Source organism: Gossypium hirsutum, chromosome A06, assembly GCF_007990345.1.
Source record: "Gossypium hirsutum isolate 1008001.06 chromosome A06, Gossypium_hirsutum_v2.1, whole genome shotgun sequence".
Lineage (NCBI taxonomy): Eukaryota > Viridiplantae > Streptophyta > Magnoliopsida > Malvales > Malvaceae > Gossypium > Gossypium hirsutum.
Genome location: NC_053429.1, coordinates 41,511,997 through 41,538,520, shown reverse-complemented (window position 1 = coordinate 41,538,520; position 26,524 = coordinate 41,511,997). Strand labels below are relative to the sequence as shown.

Sequence of the window (26,524 nt, the reverse complement as noted above, 5' to 3'; positions counted from 1 at the left end):
AAACCCTAAGCTTAAAGAATATTTTATTTGATCTTTTATTTCTTGGCCATTTCACGGATTTAGACGTCCGACCATTGATATTGAGGGATTAGGTAGAGACATCACGATGGTTTCAAAAAGAGAAAAAAATGAATGAACTAATAAATTGTATGGTATAGTGAGTATAAGATTTTTGAGCTTGTAGAAAAATAAGGCAAAACGTCAAATCGAGAAAATCTCGAAAAAGAAAAAAAATATAAAAAATAAACACAAAGTGAGTTGAAAAAAAGTACGCTGACATTTGTTCGAATAAAAAAATTAAGTTCAAATGATTGTACTCATGAATACTATACTAGGCATTACTGATGTATAAATAAGGAAGGTGAGAGAAGTAAATATAAGGTGGTATGCTAAATGTACACTTGGGGGAGTATTGGGAATAATATAATGTGCCAAACTATTTTCGTGCTTAACCCGTTTTGTCGAGTGTATTCTTGAATTCCAAACCAACCTAAGCCACAGAATGTTACAAGCAAAAAGCCTTACGTGACCTAGGTGATACACTGGATGGATGAAAATTAAACTGAAAATTAAAATTTCTTACTTCCTAGATTCTTTGAACATAAATGTATTTTTATGTATTTGTTTTGATGGATAACTATGTTTAACATTCTTTTATTTGTTTTCCCTGTAATTTATTAAACTAATCTACCTAATTTTAGAGATCATGAGTAATTTATCTATTGCACTAGAATTACATATTTAGATACATTATCTTGTTTATATGGTTCTGATCCGTTCTTCTGTACAAAGCATGTTCTATTATTTTTTTTTCCTTGTGTGTTTATTTTTCATTTAGTTAAGTGTGGGGGTATTTGACTAGCCACCAATCGTAGTGGTAGTTTAAGTACATTTCGGCACTTAACGAGCTTATTTTCTTGGCATTTTATAATTAATTAGTACATTTTCAGTATTAGATGGTTAGGAACTAAATATTAATAAAATAAGCATTTTTTATGCATTTTTGCTATTTAAGTATGTAGGATGCCAATTCAAGTCCAAGAATACATGGGCTGATGATTGGGCCGCGAGACAAGGGAGCCCAATAGAACAACAAAACTGCCAAGGCTGGGAAAGCACTCGATGCTGGCAAGGATTTTCCTCTCGTCACGAGGATGCGATGGAAATAGGAAGGCATTCATGATGGTGACATCGTGACGAGGAGTCTTCTTACGTCACGACGATGGTAAGCCAAAATATGGTTGATTCCTTAGACAACACTTTTGGGATATTTTTCTTATTTAGACCCTAACATTTATCAGAATATTGCATTAATTGGTATCTAGGGTTGAATGTTCACCAAATAGCTCATTGCCTATATAAGCAACCCTAGGGTCACCAGAATTGATGTGTAAACTTAGACAAACAATTTTTCCTATTTAGTTTTCTTTGTATTTTATTTATATGTCCGCTTAGTCGGAACTTCTCTATTTCGACGTGAAGACAATTACAAGCAGAAACTGCTCTGGCACGCACTTCAATATATATATTCATGAACTTTCTCCTATCTCTTATTCTTTTATTTATATTTTTGTTAACCTTATCAATTAGCATTTGTATGAATAATTGAATAAATTATTGTGCTTATTTATCTGAAATTGGTTATTTATTCAAGAGTGCTTAGTATAGTAGGGGGTGATGCCCTTAGTACAATATCGAGATAGGTGAGACCGAAAGGGTATCCTGTCGTGTATAACTTATGTCAAGCGGCGAGACTGAAAGGGTATCTATATGCCTAGAAAGAGACCAAAAGGGTGACTTGGGTGGTAGCCCTTAGTGAAGATGAGATCGGACTTAACTAAGAGTGATGAATAACTCGATCGAGGATAATTAATTATTTAATTAGATAAATAGGGATTTAATCAGTCGCTAGGAATAGAAAATTCCAGTAGGTTAGTTAAGTTAATTAATTTAATTAGTTTAATTAATATTTTAATTTGGAATAGCACTACTAATTAGTGACTTGATTATATTAGTAATTATTTTTTGTAATTAATTTAATAATAATTTCTTTAATATGCAATCCCTTGGGTACAATCCTCAGAATACTCATCGGTGTTCCGTTGTAACATTTCTATATTACAATTTGACCCGTACACTTGTGGACACCGCTGATTTAATTTCTTATATTTTTTCTGTGATATTTATACTCTAAACAATAACACGTTTATAGGCGGTCAATGAAAGGGCTGGAGAGCCAAGGCATCATGCCCTAACATAGAGGTCACAAGCGAAAGTGTCGAGACATCATGCTCTAGTGTGAGAGTGCAGCGTGCACCAAATGTAGCGGTATGGGTGCATGGTGTCCTTTGAAAACTTGCTTAGCCAAACAACCGGCTAGGCTTAGTATTAGACTGTGTGGAAGGCAGTAGAGCTTCGCAACCCATGTTGGGTGTAAGATTGACAATAACAAATGATGCAACAAAATAGGGCTAGGGTCTTGCTCCTCAGCTGGTTTGTATGTGCTAAGCAGAATCGGTGCATGTAAGCAGGAGGTGCACACCTTGCTCTCGAGCCAGTTGTAGTAAGGCCAAGTAGCACAAAATGACGACCGAAGTAAAAAATAGTGGAATAGTAACAACAATGGAAATTGGCGATGGCAAGCATTTGTGGTTTTTATGGTTCATGTTTTTGTTTTGGGATTTTGACCTAATTCGTTAATAAGTGGCTATATTGTACTTGAGTAAATTTTTTAATTTAAATTTTCATTAACAAGTGGTCATATTGAACTTGAGTAAATTTTTGCAAAGGACTCGACACTAATAAGGGAAGAAGATCGAACTTACTATTCTCTTTAATTTAGAAGTTTCCATCTGTACTAATTATTCTCTTTGAGCTTAACACATTAATTGTTTAAACGCATAGGTGAAAACCTTCTACGAAGATTGAACTTGTGACTTGGAGGCATCGCATCGTCACTTGAAGATTGGATAGGGTTAAAGTTATGGTATTGTACTAGAATATGTTGAAATGGTATGTACGTAAGGACATATACCATTTTAAGATTTGTAATTATGGTATCCTATGATTCTATGGGATTTTAAGGGTTTTAATAGAGCCAAAAAAACTAAGAAGTGTTTTGTAACACCTTATATTCGGCCTGGTCGCCGAGCTTGAATATCAGGTTGCCACACCATCGTCTTAAATCATACACAGTACAAATGAGCTCTTTATTAAAGAAACGTCTTCCATTTTAGCATTTACACGAGTATTAAGTTAAACATACTCATAATTATCATTCAGACATGCCACACTTTAATGATCATATAATTACAGTTGAACAAGCGTTAGGTCCACTTAACAAAATTTCTAAAAACAATCACGTAGGTATCAATACTAACATATAGGTATCAATATTTCTCTTACACGGTATCGATACAGATTGAAAAATCGATACCAAAACAACATTCTATTTCTCGTCTAACAATCAAATCCCAGAATATATCGATACATTTATTAAAGTATCAATTATTTTACCATGAGTATCGATACTCATGATAAGGTATCGATACCAAATTACAATACTAACTTCCTACAGAACGAAATATCACAGAGGTATCATTTTTAAAACCCTAATATCGATACCTCTGCTCTAGACACAAAAATACAACATAATAAGGCTAATAACCCATCTCAATCATAAACCATCAACATGTAATTAATACCTCATCAAATAAATATTAGAATGACCACAATAACAATTCAATTATCGAAAACATGTCCGAGTAACCAAGCGATATAATAAGAACAGTATCCATAAATCCTAAGAATTAATAAGCTATGAAAATAACCAAAACATCATGGCAACATTTATGCAATAGTTCTACCACATTGCCTTTATTTCCCAAATCATAAATGGATAATAAACACCTATGAATTAACGTAAAAGACTTGCTTGGATCACCCCTCGGAACCACACCGCTCACACCAAAACACTACTAATCTGTAATGGATTAAAAGGAATGGGTGAGCTTAACAAGTTTAGTGAATGCCTAGAACAACTACCACGAAAAAAATTCATCAAGCATTAATGGAACAATCATATAAAACAACCTCAACAGTTCCAACTCTAGCGTCATATTATACTTCACTCGTGCATTATTTACTAGTTCATTTACATTGTAATCACATCTACTTTTAAGCATATCTCACATTACACATATAATCACATAACATTGAAGCATATATCACAATACTCATAAACATATTTATAGATAATTTGGCACTTGAGCTATGAAACGTAAAAGTGAGCTCTATCACCACTCATTGGATACACCGATCTCCAACACACCAAAAGACTCATAGAGTCAAACATATCCCAAAAAAGTGAAGTATAGAGCTAACACTCTCCATCACATCAAACATGTCTCGTTGAATGGAGCTTAGCTTACATTCCCTTATCTGTCCAACATGTCCCAAGGCCTCAACACCCAAAGCACATAACTTATATAGGTAAATACTCACAATTCTATGGCATGCCAACTATATCCAATGATCTCAAGATTCATAAGGCCGAAATATTTGTTATTAACACACACATTTACTTATTGTTCACTGCACTTTATCTCTGCATAATCACATTATAAGCACAATATATTCATTTTCATATGACACGTATATCATGCCCATAATTAATCTTTCACTATAGCCATTATAAGCTTATTACACATATCGTAATGTCACATTATAATCCACAAATTCAAAACATATTTTCATATATAAATTCATGATTATGAGAAAGCTTACACTCAGAATATAGAGTAGGGGTTTAGGCTACTTCTAAATTCTCAATTAACGCATTGGATCGTGTCAACAAGCAACTATTCTAAACACTAACCAAATATGCTTTCGCCGAAAGCCCAAACTAGCATTTCCTTAACTCGTAGATGGTCTTAATGAATCTGAAGCTTTAACAAAAAAAAATTGCACAACAACACATTCAAAAATTAGCTAAGGACTCCAGTCAAGCAATAAAAAACATAAGCCTAAGCTAAGTTCTGAAGTAATCGAAACCTTCGACATAACAAACTTAAATTCCAAATATCTTGATCTATACTTAATATTTTCATTTAAAAATGATTCCGTTCATCTAATTATTCACCTACGACAGATTTTTAACCTTTAAACTACACAAAACTACTCAATTCATGGTATCAAAATTTTCGACATGTTCATGGAAATTTTCACAAAATTCTTTTAAAACCCAAGAAATACTTAACAAAACTTCAAAGTAAGTTTAGAATCCTTTTAATCTCCTCAAAACTAATTGAAAAATACTTTGAAATCACGTTTTTATTCAAAATTCCAAAATCCACCATTAACGACCCAATTTTTGACTTTTATTCGAAACATTCAATTTAACGGCTAAAATCTCAATTTAAAGGATCAAATAACATAAAAAAACTAATAAGGAATTGAATCATTACCTTAGTTGACGAAAAACTAAACTTTTGATCGAAAACCCAAAAATCCACAAGCTTGAGAGATGACTAAATCTATGGTGTTTTGAGTATTTTTCTTGAAATATTATGGAAGTTTATTGATTGGGTGATGATAGAAATCAAAGGAATGAAGTTTGAGAATCAAAATTGGATGAGAGGAGCTTTGGAATGCAATGAACGACAAAACAATAATATGGAGAAGAGACTCACGTGGGTTTTATAAGGATGAAGGGGGAAAATAGGGTGAAAATTAAAATTTGGTTTAATTGCCTTTTAAAAATAATTTAGACCCTTTTACAAAGCAGTCTTTATTTCAGAATTGAAATTCTTTTGAACATTATTTTCAAAAATTGTTTTAACTTCCAAAATGTCATAGACAAAAACATTTCTGAATACCATGCTAACGAAATTCTCGAGTTCACTAGAGCTAAAATCCCCATTTATCCTCAAACCTTCTAGACCCAATTTTCGGGTGTGACAAGTTTTAATTAAGCCATAAGAACTAGTGTTCAATCTTAGCCTTGTTCAAAAGATATGAATTGTAAATGTTATACATTTTTTCTTAAAAGGTAACAATTCAAGTATACTTAATTTAGAAACCTTTGGTTATGGTATACCAAGGTAATGGACATAAATAATTAGGGACGAACATCTATAAATCAATTGCTGAAACTTTTCTTTCCTTAATCATTTATTGTAGAAAAGTTTGTTGAAATTTTAAAATACCAATTTGCATCTTCTCTTGATATTTTTAGGTATAACAAATTGTTAGTCTTTGACAATTAGGTTACCAAAATTTGTATGTCATTAATGTTAGTTTCCAAATTTATATTTTTAATTGTTGGGTGATTGAGTCCAAAACTCTCAAATAGTAGAATGGTTAATTGTGTAATTTATTAATAAAAATAACAAAACAAATAATTATAATTAAAAAAATGGTAATCAAGCTTTTTATTCTTTTGATTTAAAATTATAATAGAGTGTGAGAAATATTGTGTGATACATTAAAGAATTGGTAATACTATATATTACCTAATATATGGCATAATACTAACACTTATTAAATTGCTAATTTTATTTTATTAATTGTAGTGCTCAAATTAATAAATTTTAATAGTTTGATAACTAAATTTAAATCTCTCAAATAGTCGAAAGATGTGTAATTTATTAATAATATTTTATAAATTTTATAAAAAAATAGTATCATATGATAAATAACTTGATAATAAATTATATATAAATAGTAATGATATTAATAGTAGCTAACAAAATTGTAGACAAATACAATAATAGTACATGATTGATATCAGGAGATCAAATTACTAATTGCATTATAACTTTTACTATATCTAAGTGGAATTATAATTTAAGCTTTGTTGTATAATATTTATTACATTATTTGGTTAAGTTGCATGTTTTAAATTTAAAAAATTACTAATATGTTAAGTTGTACTTAGAGTTGTTCATGAATTGAGTCGGGTCCTAATGAAATTTTAGGTCCAATTGTTAGCTTTTGGTCTAGTCTAACCAAGAAAATGGGCTTAAATATTTGTCTAAACCCAGCCCGAATAAAAATGCTAAAATTTAGATCCAATCCGACTTGACCCGTATTAATTTTTTTAACTTCAATTTTATGTAAAAAAATTTAAAAAATATAATACACCAAATATACTTAAAACATTAAAATAAATGTTTCCCAACAAATTGAAAATAAATTAAAAAAGTGTTTATATTTAAATAACACTAAGATAAGTGGAGCTTAATAAGTAAATGCCTCTAAAATAGTAGCAAAATAAACAATAAAGTAAGTGTTATACAATATCCAAACATTAACAACAAAATAGTAGCAACATAATAGTGAAATGATAACAAATAGTGGCAAAAAGTGGGAAAATAACAACAAAAACAGCAAGGTTTTCTATTGAAAATTTAGGTTGGGTCGGACTCGGGGCCAAAAAAACATTACCCGAGATCTAACCCGTTTTCTATATGAACTTTTTTTTTGTCCAAACTCATTTTTTAAATTTATATTTTCACCCAAACTCTCTTATTTTTTTTGGACAGACTCGACTCAGGCAATGTACAACTCTAATTATAATTGATTTTCAACTTATGTACAACATAACAGTAAATAACAATATTTTATAAGCAATTAATAACATAAATATAAAAGGAGTACTAAATAATTTATAATAAAATATAAAAACATTATTTCATAAAATAATAAATTATATAAAACATAAAAATAAAAAATGATAATAAAAAGTAATTGTAAATTTATAACAAAAATTCTCAAATTTGTATAACTTAATAACAAAGTAAAAAATAGATATTTATATAAATATCATAATATTTTTAATACCAAAATGAAAATATATAATTTAAAAGTTTAACTTACAATTAAATTAATAATTACATATTTTTAAAATTACTAAACAAAATTAATTAGTTAATTTTTGTAAAACATATAATTTTTGTATTTTAAATAATTCACGTGTTAATACGTATAGAAAAAAATAAAATAAAAAATCATTACATATTTATTTTATTGATATTATGCTTTAATTTTTTATTATATTTATTTATATTTTAAAATTAAAATTAAAATTAATATTGATTTAATATAACACCGATTGTTTTTTTTTTTGACAAAAATCAGATTGGGCTTATTTGACCATAAAACGTAATATCCAACAAATCAAAACAGAAATAAACTAGACAAAAAGAGGCCTAACACTTAAGCTTTGGCCCAAAAGGAAATTCAAAAACTAAATTAAGAGTATTCTAGAATACCATAATTATAACCCCTATTCTGCACAATCAGAAAACCTGTTGCACGTCTTGTCTGCTAGGCTGGCATTTCTTCTTCAAGACGTTTTCACAATTCCAAAGGGGGCATTTAACACTTTGTCTGTTGATCTGCCCATTTTCACAGCTTCCCTTTCTTTCTCTTCTTCTCTATCCATTTTCAATCCGGTTCACACACACTATCATTTACTCTCTGAAATTCGGCATATTTAGGAACACTATCCACCAGGTATATCTCCTCCCTTTTCTTCATTGATTCTTTGGCTTGTAAATGTGCTAACATATTTGCTACTCTTGGGATATATGCAAACGTTAAGTTTCTAGATCTAAACATTATTTGCTGGATGTCATGTATATATGCTCCGATATGTGATTTTTCCTCTCTGTTTTCCTTGCATTTCTTGATGATTGATAATGAATCACCCTCAATATTGATCTTGGACCATTTCATCTCCATCCCGATTTGGACTGCTCTACAACAAGCGAGTGCCTCTGCAGTGAAAGCTGAGCCTATCTGGTGATGAATCTCTGAGCAAGATATTAAGGCCTTTCCTCCACTATTTCTAACCACTATCCCTGGAGCCGCTTGACTGATCTTTTATCATATGCTGCGTCAAAATCAATCTTCACTATCTGATCAGGTGGATGTTTCCATTTACTGACGTCCTGGGTAATTTTTTGTGTTTCTTTTTCATTCCCATCTACCTCACTGATGTAGCTCTGGACAAAATTTGCAGTTTCTTTCCCAGATCTACTAACTTTCTTATGTAATCTATTGTTTTTTTCTCCCCAGATTGCCTATAACGCGCAACAAAATAATCTACACAAGGAAATATTATTCTGGGCAAACACCCAGGTTAGCCATTGTAGAAATTCCATATTAGGTTCCTATAGAAGCTTCTGGAATGATAGTTCTATCCATATTGTCATTGATACAGGGCATTCCCAGAAGAGATGGTCCATTGTTTCCACTGCTGATTCACATCGAGGGCAGATTGCATATTAGTAATTAGCTTTCTGTATTGCATGTTAGCTCGTGTAGGCAAATAATTCCAGGAGATTTTCCAAACTGTAATCTTAATTTTGGAGGGTAGATAGCCATAGTTTTTTATAGAAATTGTTGTAGTCGGTCTGTAAAGCATAAGCACTAGGATCTTCCAACCTTGTTTATAGGCACTACGGATAGAGTATTCTCCCGAGAGTTCACCACTCCAAGCCAGGAAATCATCATGAGGAGCTTTCACCAGAGGAATATGCAGAATCTTCTCAGCTACTTTGTGAGGAAAGGTATTGACAATCTTCTCTCATTTCCAGCTTCTATTATGAACATCAATAAGCTCAGCAACTTTAAAATCACATAAATTATTAACAATTGACGGTAATCTATAATTTCTTTTATCCGGAATCCACGCATCATGAAGAACCGAGATATCCATGCCCCTACCCACCTTCCAGCAAAGTCCCTCCCCCAAAATTCCTTCTGCCGCCCATATACTTTTCTATGTATACGAGCTATTGTTCCCCAATCGAGAATTTAAAAATTTCTCATTTGGAAAATATTTCGCTTTAAGGACTTACGCGATTAAAGAATTTGGACTATTTAAGATTCTCCATCCTTGCTTTCCTAATAATGAAGTATTAAATTGGGTCAGACTCTGAAAACCCATTCCACCCTCTTCTTTCGATTGACATGGAAATTTCCACTGGCACCAATGAATTACTATTTTCCCATATCCCTGTTGCCACTAAAATTTAGTAAAGATATTTTTTAAGTCCCCACAGAAAGATTTCGGAAGAAGAAAACAAGACATAACATAAGTGGGTATTGACTGAAGCACTAATTTGATAAAAACCTCCTTCCCCCTTGTGATAATAATCTGACACTCCAGGCTTCAATTCTTGCTTGGACCCTCTCATTAAGATTTTGGAAAGATTCTTTCTTTTGTTTGCCAACCACATTGGGAAGTCCTAAATATTTTTCTGGATTCGTAGAATTGCGAAGCCGAAGTTTCATATTTTCTCTCCTCCAATGTATTCGAGCTATAAAAAGTTGTAGATTTGTTAAAATTCACACATTGTCCTGAGCACTTTTCATATTCCTTCAAAATATCTTTTAAGGCTATCGCTCCATTACAAGTTGCTTTTCCAAACAATATATAATCATCTGTAAAAAGCAAGTGTGAAATTGCTAGACCCCGTCTGCTAGCCTTGACACCTTTAATCAGACCTCTTATTTTCAATCTCATCAACGATGAAAGCCCCTCACTATATAAAAGAAAAAGAAAAGGACTCAGAGGGTCTCCTTGTCTCAACCCTCTAGTATTTTTAAAAATTTTTCCCCTTCCTCCATTAATGTTTACTGCATACGAAGTTGTGGTAATGCATTTCAGAATCAATGCCACCCATTCCCTAGCAAAACCCATCTTTAACATTATTTCTTTTAAAAAGTCTCATTCAACTCTATCATAGGCTTTGCTCATATCTAAATTCACTGCCATATATCCATCCTTTCCTGTACGCTTTAGTTGGAGAGTGCAAAATTTCATAAGCTAAAAGCACAGTATCAATGATTAATCTGCCAGGGACAAAAGCACTTTGAGTCATATCAATGCATCTCCCAATTACTTCTTGGAGTCGATTGGTTATTGTCTTGGCCACAGTTTTGTAAATATCTGTTCACAAGCTAATAGGCCTGTAATTAACAAGGTTTGTGGGGTTTGAGGTTTTTGGGATAAGCACTATATCCGTTGAATTGAAAAATCCAAAACATTTATCTTCAATCAAAATTTCCAAAAAAAAAGTTGTGACGTCTTTACCTACGATGTGCCAGAATTTTTGGAAAAATAATGTGGGAAAACCATCGGGTACTGGTGTTTTAATAGGCCCCATCCCTTTTAAAGTTGTGTATTCATCTGCTATAAATGTTGACAGTAGAAAAGTATTTATATCTTGCGAAATATTGTTTTCAATACCCGTTAGTAGATAAGATGGGTCTCTAACACCGATTGACGTAAATAGCTTCAGTAAAAATGATGTGGCAGCCTCATGAATCTTTATTTCTTCAGTAACCTCTCCTCCTTCATCGAGTTCAAGCATTGATATTGTGTTTATTCGTTTACGATTTGAGGCATATTTCTGAAAAAAGGTTGAATTCTTATCTCCTAGTTTGAGCCAGTTTGCCCTTGCCCTCTGTTCCCAGTACATTTCCTCTTTATCAATTTCCATATTGAGATGAATTTTAGTATCAATAATCTTTGTCATCGTATCACCATCCCTTTCTTTCACAATCAGTATCTCTAAGTCCTTAGTAAGCTTCCTCTTGACCCTTTTTTTAATTTTTCCTACCCAGCTCTTTAAATGTATCTGCAATCTCTCAAGTTTTTCATTTAGTATGCCTACTTTTGATTCCCATAATGTCTTAATTTCTTCCTCTATAGACTCCTCCATGATCCACCACGCCTCAAATTTAAACATTGAATTTCCCCTATACAAGTTACTGCTGTCTATATTCAAAAGAATTGGGCAATGATCAGACAATGAGTGGGTTAAATGCTGGACGTATCCTGTTGGAAATAGCTACCTCCATTTTTCATTCGCCACACCCCTATCAAGTCTTTCTTTTATATTTGTTTCCAACAAGTTTCCCCTTTCCCATGTAAACCAAACCCCTAAATACCTTATATCCTCTAATTGAAAGTCCTCTATTCGTCTCTCCTCCCTTGGTAAGCTCCCACTTTTTACAAAAGAAAACATGATTTCATTAAAATCTCCGCTTACTAGCCATGGGAAAGATTGTTGTTGACCCAGGTATCTTAGCAGATTCCACGAATTATTCTTTTTATGAACATATGGTGAGCCATAAAATCTCGTAAATTTCCGTTCTTTTATGACACCTTCTTCCTTTAATGTGACGTCAATGTGACTTTTTGAAGAACTTCTCAAATTGACAGAGGTATCCGTTTTCCGTGCCAAACATAATCCACCTCGAGAACCCTCTACCTCAACATTGATCCCGTTCAGTAGTCCACAACTCCTAACTTTTTCCATACGGTTTTTATCAATATTTGTCTCCATAAAGAAGACCAGATGGGGATTGTGCTACTTTACAAAATACCGCAGCCTTCTTACAGCCCGTGGACTCCCCAATCCACGGACATTCCAGCTTAAGATTTTCTTTGTGTTCGGTCGGCTTGCCTCTTGCCAGCCACTGATCCTATAAAATTTGAGTTTACACTCTGCTCTAGATTTTCTATCTCCATACTTGTTCGACCAACACTTTGATCTGCTACTTCTTCATGTTTCAGTCTTTTTACTCCATCGTCATATTCAACTTCTGTGCTGAAAACTCTGATTTCCTCTTCTGAGGATTTCCTCTTCCTTGAAGTGCATTCTTCCTTTTTTTGATTCAACCCAGCCACTGGATATATTCTTTTCCAGGATGCCCTTTTTGCTGAATTCAGATTTGTAGCCAGCTTGCTGTTACTTGCATTTACTATTTCATCTTTATTAATTGTATTTCCTTCCCCTTGTTCTGTTGACGCTTCCTTCGAGCCCACCAATTTTAAATTCTCAAGAGACCTCCAAAACATATTATTACCATCTACTGCTACTTTGGCATAATTCAATGGTGACTCTGAACGACCAGTATAAGAATATTGGGACGCCGCCTTTTTAAAAAATGCATTAAATTTCATATTTTCTTTACCAACTAAATTTGATTATACTTTTAATGCTGCAGAGTATGGTGGATCGTCTCTAAATTTACTCTTTTCTGCAGGACTTAGTTGAAGACAACCCTTAAAATCATGCCTCATTATTCCACATCCAAAACAAAATATTGGTAATTTCTCATATTTGAACGAAATCCATGATTTATTTATATTATCTATTGAAACAAAAATACCTCGTCGAAGAGGTTGCTACACATTAAGATTTATCCTAAGGCGACATGAATCACCAATAATTTCAGATCTGATTACCTCTTCAAACGTGACTCCAATTGCATGAAGAAGGTTTTTTTTGTCAAATTTTGATAAACATGAGCCTATTTTAATCCAAAACGGTGAAGAATTGAGCCGTAATTGGTTCATTTCTATATGTTTAGTTAATCTGTCAAATAATATAAGATTTTTACGGAAAAGCCATGGCCTCCTTTCCATTACTGTATCCAGGTCTTCTTTTAAATCAAACACAATCTGGAATAAATTTTGCCCAGCCATCTGAATTTCAAATTTCTTCCTTGTCTTCCATATGCTTTTCATCTGTGCCCTAAAACTTTCTAGGTTGTATAATTTTGTTGTCCAGATTGTACAGATCAGGGTTGGACTTGCACCCGGTACTACCATCGAACTTTTAACTGATAACTGAATGAGTTCTTCTGTCAGAAAGAGATCTCATCTGTCCCCTCTCTATTGCCGCCACCACTTTCCTCCATCCCAAGCTACAGCAGTTACTGCTTTCTCTAGGACTCTAAGCAAAGCACTCTTGGACTAAAATAGAGAGATTTTTAATTTAGTCCCATAACACTGATTGTTTTAATTATATATTTATAAAAAAACTATTAAATAAAATATATTGTGATTTGATGACAGTGATTTAAAACTGAACCATTTTAAAAGAAGATATATGAATAGTAAAGTTAAGATACAATGATAAAATTTTTATTTTCTATAGTAATTAATCACTTATTATATTACTAGATTTACATTTGAATCATATTTTGTTTTTATTTCATTATTTTATGTATTTATATTTTGAATTCAAATTTAAAATATTTTTTAAATTCTTTTACTTATAAATATTTGTGTGTAAATTATTAAATTAGTTTATTATGCTAAAATATAACAATAGTCACGTGTAGCATGTCGCATTAAAATTAGTGATATATATTAGCTTGCATACATATGCAAGGCCCGAGTTTAGTTGTAAGTATTAACTAAATTATATTGTAACCTCACTAATTTGGCCTAGACGTTAGGCTTGAATTCAGGAAATTATATCAGTCATTGAAATGGTTTAGTAGCAATCGAGATTTATAAAATAGTTATTTTTATAAATTTTGTTTATTTTGGTAAAATCTTTAATCTATTTTAAAAAAAAAAGTATACAAGTTTAACAAAAACTGATTTAGCTTAATTTTCCTACATAATGGTGACTACTTTTGAGATGACTACTTTTGAGAACTTAATTAATTTTCGGTTTATTTAATACTTCAAATTTTATGATCTAGCAGCAAATAAATTGATACCTAATCTTAGTTTTAGTAGAAGTTGTATTTTATGCATATATAATTAAATTCCTTAATTTTAATAACCTAATCAAAATTTAAAGGTCTTACATGCTAAATAATCTCTAAAAAAAATTTTAAGTCTTATACCACAGTTTAAACAAAAACATTACGGTTTCTGAATAACGGAAAATTTCAAATAATAAATCTAAAATATTATAATAGACATGTTTAAAATAGATCAATACAGTAGCATTTAATACGCTTTTAATAGAACATTACAATAGAACCATTATGTTTATAAAAGTTTGATTCGGTGGCAAATATTATGCCTATAATAGATTGATTCAGTAGCAAAAGGCATGCTTATCATGAGTTCAGTTTAACGATAACATAAGTTAGGTTGTATGTACAATCAAAAATACATATACGATAGACATATATATTATTCTCAATTCATGCAATTATATATATAACATTAATTCAGCCAATTAAGTCATGGGTTCTAACATTTATTCATATTATCAGGGACTTAATTGAATAGAATAAACATTAAAATAGTTCGAGGATCATTTAAGGACTAAACTGATCAAAACATAAAATTCTAGGTAAAACTGTAAAATCTAAAAAATAGGGGCACATGGCCATGTAACAGATTAAGGTTGTGCGACAATTGCAAAATCAAGGTATAAGGGATATACAGCCATGTGGAGGGTCTTAGGTCGTGTGAGGATCAAATATCCTAGGGTTTCAAGGGGACATGGTCGTGTGGCCCACACTCCTACATGGCAGACTGTGTGGTCTTAATCCTAGGCATGGTTTGCCATGATTCGCTTGTAAAAGAACACACACCTTTCATCAGGAGCTCGATTAATGTCCCTCTCGATCAAGTTTGATCCAATGCACCTAAAATAGGTCATTCAAACGAGATTTAAACAAGGATTAATGGTTGATTTTAAGATAAAATAAAATTGTCAAAAGATTTGATAAAAAATCGAGAAAGATTGTTTAATCACCATAAGATTATAATTAGATAGAGTTCTATAAAGATTTGATATCAACCATCGGAATTGAAATATACTTACTGATTCTTGGCAACGATCAAAGAATGTTTCTAATAGAGATTACGGATTCGATTAAAAAATGAGTTGAAATTGGGAATAGATTTTGATTAAAGAAAAAAAGTAATTTCAGCATTGGAATGAAAAATTTGATGAAAAGAAAATGGGGAGAAAAAAAGAAGAAGATTATAAAGGGAAAAGAGGGAGAACTCAAGTTGAAATAGAAAAGAAATCAAAATCTTAGGGTAATTAGGAAAAGAAGGATTAAATACTTAGGGTTTTCAAATCTTAAGGGCCTACATGGTAAATTACTCAAATTTGGTTGAAATTTAAAATGAAATGGAGGAGAATGTGTGACTCAAACATAAGTAAGCAAGGGGAAGGAGTAGAAGTTTAACCATTGGACTGCTGCCCACTCTTGATAGGTTTTTTCTCTAAATAATATTTTTTTTAAAGTGATTTTTCATCCTAGTTTGTTGAAAATAAAAATCAAAGAAATGGGAGAGGAGTGGATAGAACCTAGGACTTTTAGGGAGTGCACTAAGCACTTAACCATTAAGCCTAATCATTTTTTTGGTTATTTTGAGGTGTGACAATTCTCCACTCCTTAAAGAAATTTCATCCTAGAAATTTTCCTACTGACACAACAATTACTTAATCACAATATCCGTTATTACTCCTTTCAAACCAACCTCCATGCTTTTGCTACGCAACTTTGATTCTTATGCAATTCCATATAATACTTCTCCCTAAACTTCCTATGCCTTACTACGATAATATCAGTAGTGGTTCTCTCTATTTCATTATTTAATTTATCAGACATATTATAAATAACTTATGAATGAGTGGGTCCTATGTCTATTAGGGCAAAATACCTACTATGGTATTGGACTCCTCTCTATCCTCATGACCTCTGATGGTATAAACAAGGATATGTTGTCTAACCTCAGTTTAGTTCACACCATTTGCTATGGTGTTTGCTGCCCTATTTTAGCCTTGGCCCCTTAGAAGTAACTGACCCGATCTCTGGTTTTAGGTGCCGACTCAAAATTGGGTGCCGACAATTTCCTCCAACACTCACCCAAATAATGTTTTCCACAATATGTACAATTAGGAGTCTTACCTATAGGATTAGTTGTAGCAACCCCTTGTTATGGACTAACCTCCCTGATTCATTTGATGGGACGAGTATTTGAACAAGTGGAACTAGAATCTCTCTTTACCGGGGCCTTACTCTTCTCTCATTTTTTGCGTTTCACTTGTTTGATCTCTTCTACGATTTTAGCTTTTTCCACTAAGGTTTCATACACTCGATTCTGATGTGGAGAAATGTATTTTGAGATCGTATCATAGCCCATTTTTGAACCTTATTCTCTTATCCTGCTCTGCGATGACCATTCCTTGGGCATAACGGCTGAGCCAAAAAAATTTAGCCTCGTATTTTCTTATCTCCCTGTTTTAACTCGATAAATTTGAGTCCGTAGGTTTTCACGTACCTAGTACCTAGATATTTCTTTTGGAAGGCCTTTTGGAAATGTTCCTAGGTTATATGTTCAGCCTACGTACTTCTTGCCACTGACTGCCACCAACAATAGGCTTCTTCCCTTAATAAGGACATGGTTCCCTTTACTGGAGTACAAATCTAGATCCTCCAAAATTCTCTTTGTTGATTCCATCCAATATTCAACCACAGTAGAAGTCGTCCCAACAACTCCATTAAATGGTTTGACCCCATTTGATCGGAGTCTCTCCATAATAGATTCACGACTCCCCATTCCAGTTTGGGCTCCAATAACCCTTTGCAACACTTTCAACATTGCTTGTGTCACGACATCATTGCCGTTCTCATAGCCTCTGCTATCATTGGGGTAGTATTTTCAAAGTACTTTTCCTAAAGAATTAAGTTCTCGCCCTGAACAGTGGGTGACTCTACCCCTATCACGTATACTTTGGGTGTTTATAGTTAATCTTGCGAAAATTTAAAGTCTAAAGTATATCGCGAGAAAGATGTAGATGTTTAACCATTGGGCTGTTGCCCACTCTTAATAGGTTTTTATTCCAAATAATATTTGTTTTAATTTTTTTTTATCTTAGTTTGATGAAAATAAAAATGGAAGAAATGGAAGAAGAGTGAATAGAACCGATGACTTCTAAGGAGTGCACTAAACAATTAACCATCAAACCTAATCATTTTTTTAATTATTTATTTCATCCAACCGTATATATTTTGAGGTGTGCCATATATTAAGTCATTTTATAATTTAGTCATTGCACTTTCTATTTTAGAAATGGTATTTGTAAAACAAATGTTGGTTATTTGTTTAATGACTCTTTTGAATTTATGTTTTTTTCTTAATTCAATATCTAATTAATTGAGTTTTAAGTGATTGTATTAAAAATGTTAAAATGAAAAATATTATTTTATAAAATAAAAAAAAGCTTATAGATTTATAAAATGAAAAGGAATTACCAATTTTAAATATATATATATTGTATTATGATTTTTTTTAAAATATATTTTTTAATACGATTTTTTATAAAATAATGACAGAAAGTTAATAAATCTATTGAAAAGGAATTACCATTTTTTAGAAAAAAAAAAGATATTTTATTAGAATTTCTTTAAAAATAAGAATTAAAATGAATTTAACAAATCTAATGTTACCATATAAATTCCTTTGATTCTAAAATTATATTATTGTAAATAAATATTAAACATAAGTTATTAACAATGGGTTCCAGTTATTATTATAATATTATAATTGTTGACATGGGTCAAAGGGAATGTAAGGATTATTTTTGGTTAGCAACCGGCTAATTCCCAGGGAAAGGATACAATGCAAGAAAAGATAGCGACTCAAAGGCGGCAGTTATGACTGTTGAAATCGTAAATTGATTAATAAACAATAGAAAAGTTGCAAATACGAAACACGTATATTGTCTACATTACAAAGGTGGAGAGAATTTGCCTCCATTTTGTCTGCTTTCATTTGTCAGTCACGAAGCCAAAGCTCTTGCCTTATTGCCCAGTGGTATGTCCCTTCATATCCGCCCTTCCTTTTTGGCTTTTCTTTTCCGTCTGTTCTTTTGCAGTCCCCATCTTTTTTAATAGACAGAAACAACTACTCATACATAACCCCTTGGCTTTTCCTCTCTCAGCATTTCCTGCTTATATATTCCATTCTTTTAACATCCTACGACTCTTCATTATTCTTCATATTTGCTTTCCACCCATTAAGCCTCCTCTACTCGGTTTATACTGTCCATTAGCAGGTTTTGAGTTTCCAGTTTCTGTTGAATTCTGTTTCCAACTTATTGGATGAGATTGAAAAGTGGATTTTATGAGTGAAAAGTAAGTGTCTGTACTTTTTTTATTTCCCGTTTATGTTTTTCTTTTTAATTGATTGAAAGTAAGTTTGAAGTAGATAGAAAAAAGGGGTTATCTTTTTCATTATTTTGATGGAAAATACTGTAATTTTATTGTTGAATGTTTACTTTAGTAAGGTAATTTAGGTAGTTTCACCATATTTATCTTTTTTTCATTATTTTGATGGAAAATACTGTAATTTTATTGTTGAATGTTTACTTTAGTAAGGTAATTTAGGTAGTTTCACCATATTTATCTTTCTGTTTCTCAAAAGGTAGGTCTACAAGACGTTCTGGTCAAGCATTGCTAGAGTAGAGTTTTTCTTTGGCCCAAATGCAAGCATTTAGTAGTGAAATTTCTATGGAGTTTTCCCTTGAATGGTAAAAATGAATGTATTCTAATCAAATCTCATTCAGATGAAGTAATTTTGTGGCTATTTAGACTACTATTATATGGCCTAAATCAACTCAATTTTCTTTCCCAGTTGATGTTATTGGTTGCATGTTGCTGGCCTTCTTTGAATCATCTTGTCTTTTAATGGGCACTTGATAGAAGACAATTGATTTCAACGGGTACTATATTTCTGGTCTCTTCAAATTTATCTTTGCAACAGTATTCAGCATACAGTGGGGAACTCTAATAGCGTAAAGATATGGCATCATCTTTGGAGGAGCTTCTTGCAGAGGAAGGGTTTAGAGGAAGAAAATCAGTCACGAAATCCAGATCATCCAACAGGTTAGAATCTTCGAGCAAGACAGATTCTCCATTTAGCTACCAAGTTAAGACTGAGAGAACAAGGTCTGATGCATCTTGGTACAGCTTGAAAGGTGAATTGTCAACAAGTGATAGTACTACATATAGGAGGCCAAGAGATTATCTTGTTAGAAGAGAGAAACTGAATGCTGAATTGAAGAAAGAAAATAAAGGCAGACTTGAAGGAAGAGATTTTGAGATTGTTGAGGAAGAAACTGAGAGAGTAAAGGATGTATTTGCCAAGGTAGGGCAGCATAGTTTAGGAAGAAGAGATAAGAGGAATGATAATGCTTCTACTAAACAACTACTTGGCCGAAGAAGCTATAGTGATAAGCAACAAAACAGCCTGAAGCAGCAGGGTGCTGCTTATGACATATCTAATAGAGGTTCACAAAATAGCAAAAGCTATAAAGATGGCCAGCCTGAAAAGTGTGATGATTTGGTACCAACAGTTCCTCAACCTGCACTCGATGAAGTTGCTGTTCAAGCTATTGTATCCATCTTAAGTGTCTATATTGAATGCTTTCTCCAAGATGAGGAATTTCAGACTGCCCTTCATCTCAAATGTTTTTCTTCCTTCAACTTTATCAGATTACAAGACTATGACATTGAAGAAAAAGTCATTGTCAACCTTGAACAAGCAATTCAGATTGTAGAAAAAGCCGTTAGAGAGTCTGTAAGTGCAAGGGAATTGAAAAAAGCTTCATTGCAGCTTAGTGTGATAACTGGTTTGAACTCAAATGATCTGAAGGATGGCTTCATGCACGGGGCTCCATATGCTATGCTGTCCTCATGTGCTCATCTTTACCTCAGTGTGATATATAAGCTACAAAAGAAAGACAGGATTTCTGCAAGGCATCTTTTGCAAGTGTTTTGTGATTCACCTTCTCAGGCACGGATGTATCTATTGCCCAAACTGTGGGAAGATGTATTTTTTCCACATCTTTCCCATCTCAAGGGTTGGTACAATCAGGAAGCTAGTTCTCTATCAGATGCACCAAACAGGGAGAGGAAACTGAAGCTTCTTGAGAAAGTGTACAATGAAATTATGGATTCTAGCACTTACCAATTAGCTGCTTATTACAAGGATTGGCTCTCAGAGGGGGTTGAAGCTCCTCCTTTTCCTTCCATCCATGTTCCATCCATATCAGTTGGAAACATTCAGCATAATGATTCACTTGCTCGTTCTCCAGATCTAGCTAGTCCAACTAGTCCTTGCTCAGCGCAGCCAATGGTGAGTAAAAAGTTATATGATGCTGTATTTGGACGATCCAGTAAACCTGGACTGGAGGAAACCGAAGATAATGAGTCACATTACTATGATACATGTGGGAGAAGCTCAGATGGCTCTACTATTTATGTTAAACAAACATTAACATGCTCTTCAGAGACAGTTAAATATCCATACCAAACTAATGGTGAAGCTTCCTCCAAAAGTCCGCAGGATGATGCATCCTTTCTTGTAAGTAACTTTCAACAAACATCAACCTTCATTTTTTTTTCCTTTGCAAATTCATGTGGCCCTTTTTTCCTTCCTTTCGCTTACAGTTTATTGTTTCTCCTTTTTCACAAAGGTCCAGTACTACATGGTCAAGCCTTGTTCCCTAATATATATATCTTTGCATTTTGTAATGTCCAGGACTATATTGTATTCTGTTGCATGCTGTATTTGACATATTTGCAGTGTCCATTATTGATTGAGCAAAATAGGACAAAGTCAAATATAATAAAAAAGAAATGTCAGACAATTGTTTTTAAGCAACCCTTTTCAGAATTTAAATATGCTGCAGGAAGATGGCAGCTCCTCAACAGCTGAGGAAGAATGGAGACTGCCAGGACCAAGTATACTGCAAGTAAAAGAAGCTTATAATACATTGCAGTCAACTGCACAAGATTACGATAAGCTGCATGCACCTGTTCTTTTAACTGCCAATGAACTCATGCTCAAGAGGCTAGCACAACCTGCATTTGAGTTGCAACAAACTAGGATCACATATGATCTTACTCTCTCTGGTCCTCCAAATCTTAGTGAGGATCCGCACCACAATTCTATTGCATATGTAACTCTTCTATTTTTTTAACCCTGTTCCATTTTTATCTGTAGTATACTTGCTGTGTTTTATTTACTACTAAGCTCTTTTATTTCACTGGGGCAGCCAACAACAGTCAGGCCTACTTTTGAAGGTATGAGGGGAATACGTTATGAATGCTTTTGCTTTATATTCAAGGTTTTGAATTGATTGCCCATATTGATCTTGTCTCGGTGCAGAGTTGCATGAAACTTACAGACGTTTTCATGAACAATCCTCATTCTCAAGCATGCGCAGTGACTTTATTTGCCCTCTGACAGGAAAGTTTTTCGAAGACCCAGTAACCCTGGAGACGGGTCAAACCTTTGAGAGAGTAGCCATCAAGGAGTGGTTTGATCAGGGAAACAGAACTTGTCCAGTAACAGGAAAATTGTTGGAATATCTGTCTGTTCCACTAACCAACATTATTTTGAAACATGTAATCGATAGTTGGAAATTGGAAATTTGTAGGAAAAACTTGGCATTGGCCTTTCTGATAGTTGGTAACTCAAGGGAACATGGCTTACCAGGGAGAGAGGAAGCAGCTATATTCATATTAGACCAATTTCTTACTACTTTAAGCAAAGAAGAAAGAACAAGGAATACCAAACACCTAATTTCTCTTGGGGGTTTACCATTTCTTCTTCAAAGGTTTAAAGCTGGAAATGTGGAAGAGAAAATACGTATTGCAGCAATTCTTTCCTGCTGCATTGAAGCAGATTCAGTTTGCAAATATCACATAGCAAGAGACATTAACAAAAGATGTCTTTTTGAGCTGGTTTGCAGCAAGCAAGTTAACTTGAGAACAAATGCGGTATTGTTACTGACAGAACTGATATGCTTGAGCAGGTTTGTGATATTTAATCTATCTATGACAGTTTCGACATGATTTCTTCCTTCCCATTCTGTGCAGCACTGATAGGGTAGATAGGAAAAAAAATTATATGCAAATGTTCGATTCAACTCTCACAAAAGTTCCTGCTAATCTTTCCACTCCACTTCACTCTCCTCACGTTGTCAGTGTGTGCATTGTCAAATGAGGAATGAAAGCATGCATATATATCCTATTCCCAGTGAGGTTGGAGAGATCTAGCAGGAGTTTCAGAAATTCCTGTTCCATTTTCTTACTTAGAACTCAAACTCCCCTTAATCATGTTATGATTCTCTTTCCTAACTAGTATTATTACTACTATTGATGACTTGTCCAATATTTTTTGAAAGATGCTCTGTCTATCTTATCATTTTGTTGTGTTTTAACATGTTATAAAATAATTGGAAATAAAAATTATGAAATCTATCAATATTACTTTTAGATAGTGTGAGAAGTGTAGGGAGATTGTCAATAAAGTTCCCCTATTGTGGAAATGACATTAAAGAAAAAAATAAACAAAACACTTGAGCAAACGTATATAAGAGTGAAAATGTGAGATTTCATTTGATATTTGACTCGGTTGAGCATCACCCGGTTCCAGCTATCACTGATTCCAAGTCTCATTTTCGTCATAACAGGAGGAAATATGTCCCACTACTTCTAAGTGAGTTTCAGAGTGAAGAGATAATGAATATTATGCATGCTCTTCATGATCATCTCCTAAATTCTCCTCCTATCCAAAGACCGTTGGGTGCCACACTTTTGTTGAACATAGATCTGCTGGTAAGCTTTTTGGGTTTAGTAGTAGATTCATATTATTGTTTCCTTTGGCAGTGAATGTTGTGATTGTTTCTAGATCTTTTATTCTGTTGTCATTTGTTAATATTGAACGAAGACTGTTTCAAGACTGAGATGAATGCATACTGCAGGTAGATCCTCGAAAATATGGCTTATACAGACAAGAGGCTGTTGATGCCATTACAGAAGCATTAGATAGCAGCTTGATTGATGGGGAGGTTGGAGAAAAATGTTGCAAAGTACTACTTATGTTGGGTGGACGTTTTTCTTTGTCAGGAAAGTTATTGATAGAGGATTGGATTCTGAAGGTAGCTGGGTTCAATGATGGTCCAGAAGTGAACTCTATTGAAAAGGAAGAGGATTTAGATATTGGTGACAGTATTATATTGGTAAGTTTATTCTCGAGGTCGTGTTCACTATTCTTTTTCCTTTCTTCTATAACAATCATATTAGATATAGGAGCACTGCTCCTCAAGTCCTGATTCATTTTTATTGAGGTTTGCATCCAAGCAGGAAGATGAAGAATGTGCCATTGCAGAGTGGTTGAGGAATTTGTCAGCATCACTAATTGGAAGTGGCAAAGTATCATTTTTAGAGGCAATCTCAAAGTGTTTAGGGTCAGGAAACCGGGATCTGGTGACTGCCTGCCTAACTAGTGTTGCGTGGTTGACCAGTGCACTTCCCTTACAAACTGAGGCTGAGTTGCAGCGGACCTTATGCTCACTTATCTCCCACCTGAAACAAAGCCTGGAAAATGGTGCACAACTTCAACATAAGATTCTTGCTTCAATGTCTTTGCTAAACTTGAGTAAAATTTCAGGTTAGCTACTTTTCTCAGAATGAAGTTCATATTATGCTTTAAACTATAAAATGACCTCTCCCCTTATTTTGGCAGAATGCAGGGTCTTGCTAATGACAATTGCAGAAGAGATGGTGGTTCCTTTAAGAAGCCTTGCTGATATAACATGGACAGCAAAGGAGCTACATGGCATAATTTCTGGAGCAGACCTCTAAATGCAGACATATAATATGTTACTATATAAAATATTCCAGTTTGATAAATGCCATATGTTGCTGTAAAGATGTAGAGAAAGTTTTAGTTTTCTAAGTGATCCGTACAACCAACTATTGATAGTATTGTCATCACAACATTGTCAAAAGCAATAGAAAGACTTTCCGGTGATGTCTTTTGTTTTTCTTCTCAACAGTACAATTATGTTTTCGAGCAATACTTGGTCACACTTTTTTACAATTATGTAACTTTTATTAGCTTACCAATAATCTATAATCCATATGAAAGCATGAGTTTAAAAAAAAAAGAACATTTTAATTGATGAGTATATTTTTTATTATTAATTATATTACTAAACTAACAGTGAAAATAATTTATTAGTATTATTATGCTATAATAATAAAAATAATATATATTAGTATAATAGTATGTTAATGTGAAATTAATTCATTTGATCATATCTTTTAAAAGTTTTACATAAAAAAACTTAATATATTATTAGTTATTGAAATTGTAAATATATAAAACCACTTAATATAATTACATAAATTAAAAAAAATAAAAATCCAAGGTTTTAATTAAATAAATATATTTTTTATATATAAAAAGATTTTATTTTAAATATCTTACATATTAAAATCATTTTTTATAAATATAAAAATAATTTTTAAATATGATAATAATTATTTTATTAATAATTTCTCTTAAATCTTAAATATAAAACTAATAAATAGGTTTTACGTTCATAATAAATTATTAATAATTATAATTATTTTATTATTATTGTTTTCATTATTATTATAATAGTTATTATAACTTCATTATACTTTGAATCCATATTAAACTATACTTATTTTTTTAGATTATTTATTACTTAATTAGTGTGATAGTTATATACCAATTAAAACTAATATTTAACATTATAAATATAGGCATTAGCAAGTTATTTTCATAACATCTAAAGAATTACAAGAAAAAAAAATATTTCAAGGTTATGTTTCCATAAAATAAAAGTTATAATTTTCGTAGAAGTACATTTTTATCTGGCCCAAACAAACTAAATCAGAAACGAAAAAATAATAAATTAATAAAAGTCTATTAAAAGAAAGAAGGGTCCATTTACAAATATACAAGCCCAAGACCCAAATACTAACCCTAGCGATTACCTAAACTACCCCGAAGCCCAAATTACCCATACCCAAATACTAACCCAACAGCCCAATAGCCCAAAACCTAAAAAAAACTAAATAGAAAACCCTAATTCCTAAACTCCATCAACGCCACTGCTGTAACAGCCCAAATTCGACCTTAATCGGAACGGTGGTTTTGGGACTCCGAATCCTAGTAAAAAAATAATAATAAAAAATAAAAAAATAAAAAAATAAAAAATAAAATATTTTTTATTTATTTCGTGTTTATCATATGTGAATTTGCATGTGTGAAAATTTCGTATAAAAATTTTATTGTCTGAGTGCCCGATTGAATAAAAAGGGCTTAATTGCATAAGATGGAAATTTGATAGTTAAATGTGTAATGGCTGAATTGTGATTTTTTTTATATGGAGTAGTTATGTTGGAATTAGTCCACTATTAAGGGATGGCCGAATGTACCCTTATTGTATAGGGTTATATTATTTTTATTTCAAGGTTAAAGTTGTAAAACATGTTAAAAGCTAGTTTATAATATAATAAACATAAGATATTAATAAAAGAAAAGAAAGCCATACATCCTTGCCTTGTTCTTGCCGAATGTTTGAGAAAGAAAGAAGAAATATGCTTTAAGGATTTCGGCAATATAGCAAGCTAAAAATTTAAGGTAAATTTCATGTAGTTTTTGTTAATTTTTAATAGATGTGTGATCCTTGTTTAATTAGTATTAAAGCCCATATTGAAATTTTGATTTCGGTTGAGGTATGTGCATTCGGTCATAGAGGAAATTAAATCAAATTTAGTTGTTTGTCTTAATTAAGGAGAGAAATTTATGAATCTATAATTATAAGTGACTAAATGGTAAAATAATGAGTTGGAGGGACTTGTATGTGAAGAGATGGCATTCGGTTAAGAGTATCTTTGACAAATT

The 26,524-nt window shown here is 32.6% G+C and overlaps 1 protein-coding gene across 14 annotated transcripts; it reads left to right on the top strand.

Annotated features, from left to right (window-relative positions):
* Positions 1-8,273: 8,273 nt before the first annotated feature.
* On the top strand, positions 8,274-24,616 carry LOC107893937 (putative E3 ubiquitin-protein ligase LIN-1). Of its 14 annotated transcripts, none has more exons than XM_041115868.1 (12): positions 8,274-8,517; positions 8,772-8,929; positions 9,082-9,144; positions 9,227-9,575; positions 19,427-21,157; positions 21,486-21,755; positions 21,852-21,879; positions 21,965-22,613; positions 23,274-23,418; positions 23,565-23,822; positions 23,947-24,253; positions 24,329-24,616. In XM_041115868.1, exons 5-12 carry the CDS (start codon positions 19,595-19,597, stop codon positions 24,445-24,447), a joined length of 3,339 nt encoding a protein of 1,112 aa, XP_040971802.1. In that variant the 5' UTR covers positions 8,274-8,517; positions 8,772-8,929; positions 9,082-9,144; positions 9,227-9,575; positions 19,427-19,594; the 3' UTR covers positions 24,448-24,616. The 14 variants fall into 14 exon arrangements, 8 of the variants coding, with proteins under 8 accessions (XP_040971802.1, XP_040971801.1, XP_040971800.1 ...); XM_041115867.1 differs by having other exon boundaries at positions 8,279-8,517; positions 8,787-8,958; XM_041115866.1 differs by having other exon boundaries at positions 8,280-8,517; positions 8,772-8,958.
* Positions 24,617-26,524: the final 1,908 nt, after the last annotated feature.

Excerpts from the sequence above, each read along its gene's own strand:
- LOC107893937 (XM_041115868.1), top strand. The coding sequence starts at position 19,595 with ATGGCATCATCTTTGGAGGAGCTTCTTGCAGAGGAAGGGTTTAGAGGA. Across the intron at positions 21,756-21,851 it reads ACCACAATTCTATTGCATAT|CCAACAACAGTCAGGCCTAC; the intron begins GTAACTCTTCTA and ends TCACTGGGGCAG. Across the intron at positions 22,614-23,273 it reads GAACTGATATGCTTGAGCAG|GAGGAAATATGTCCCACTAC; the intron begins GTTTGTGATATT and ends TCGTCATAACAG.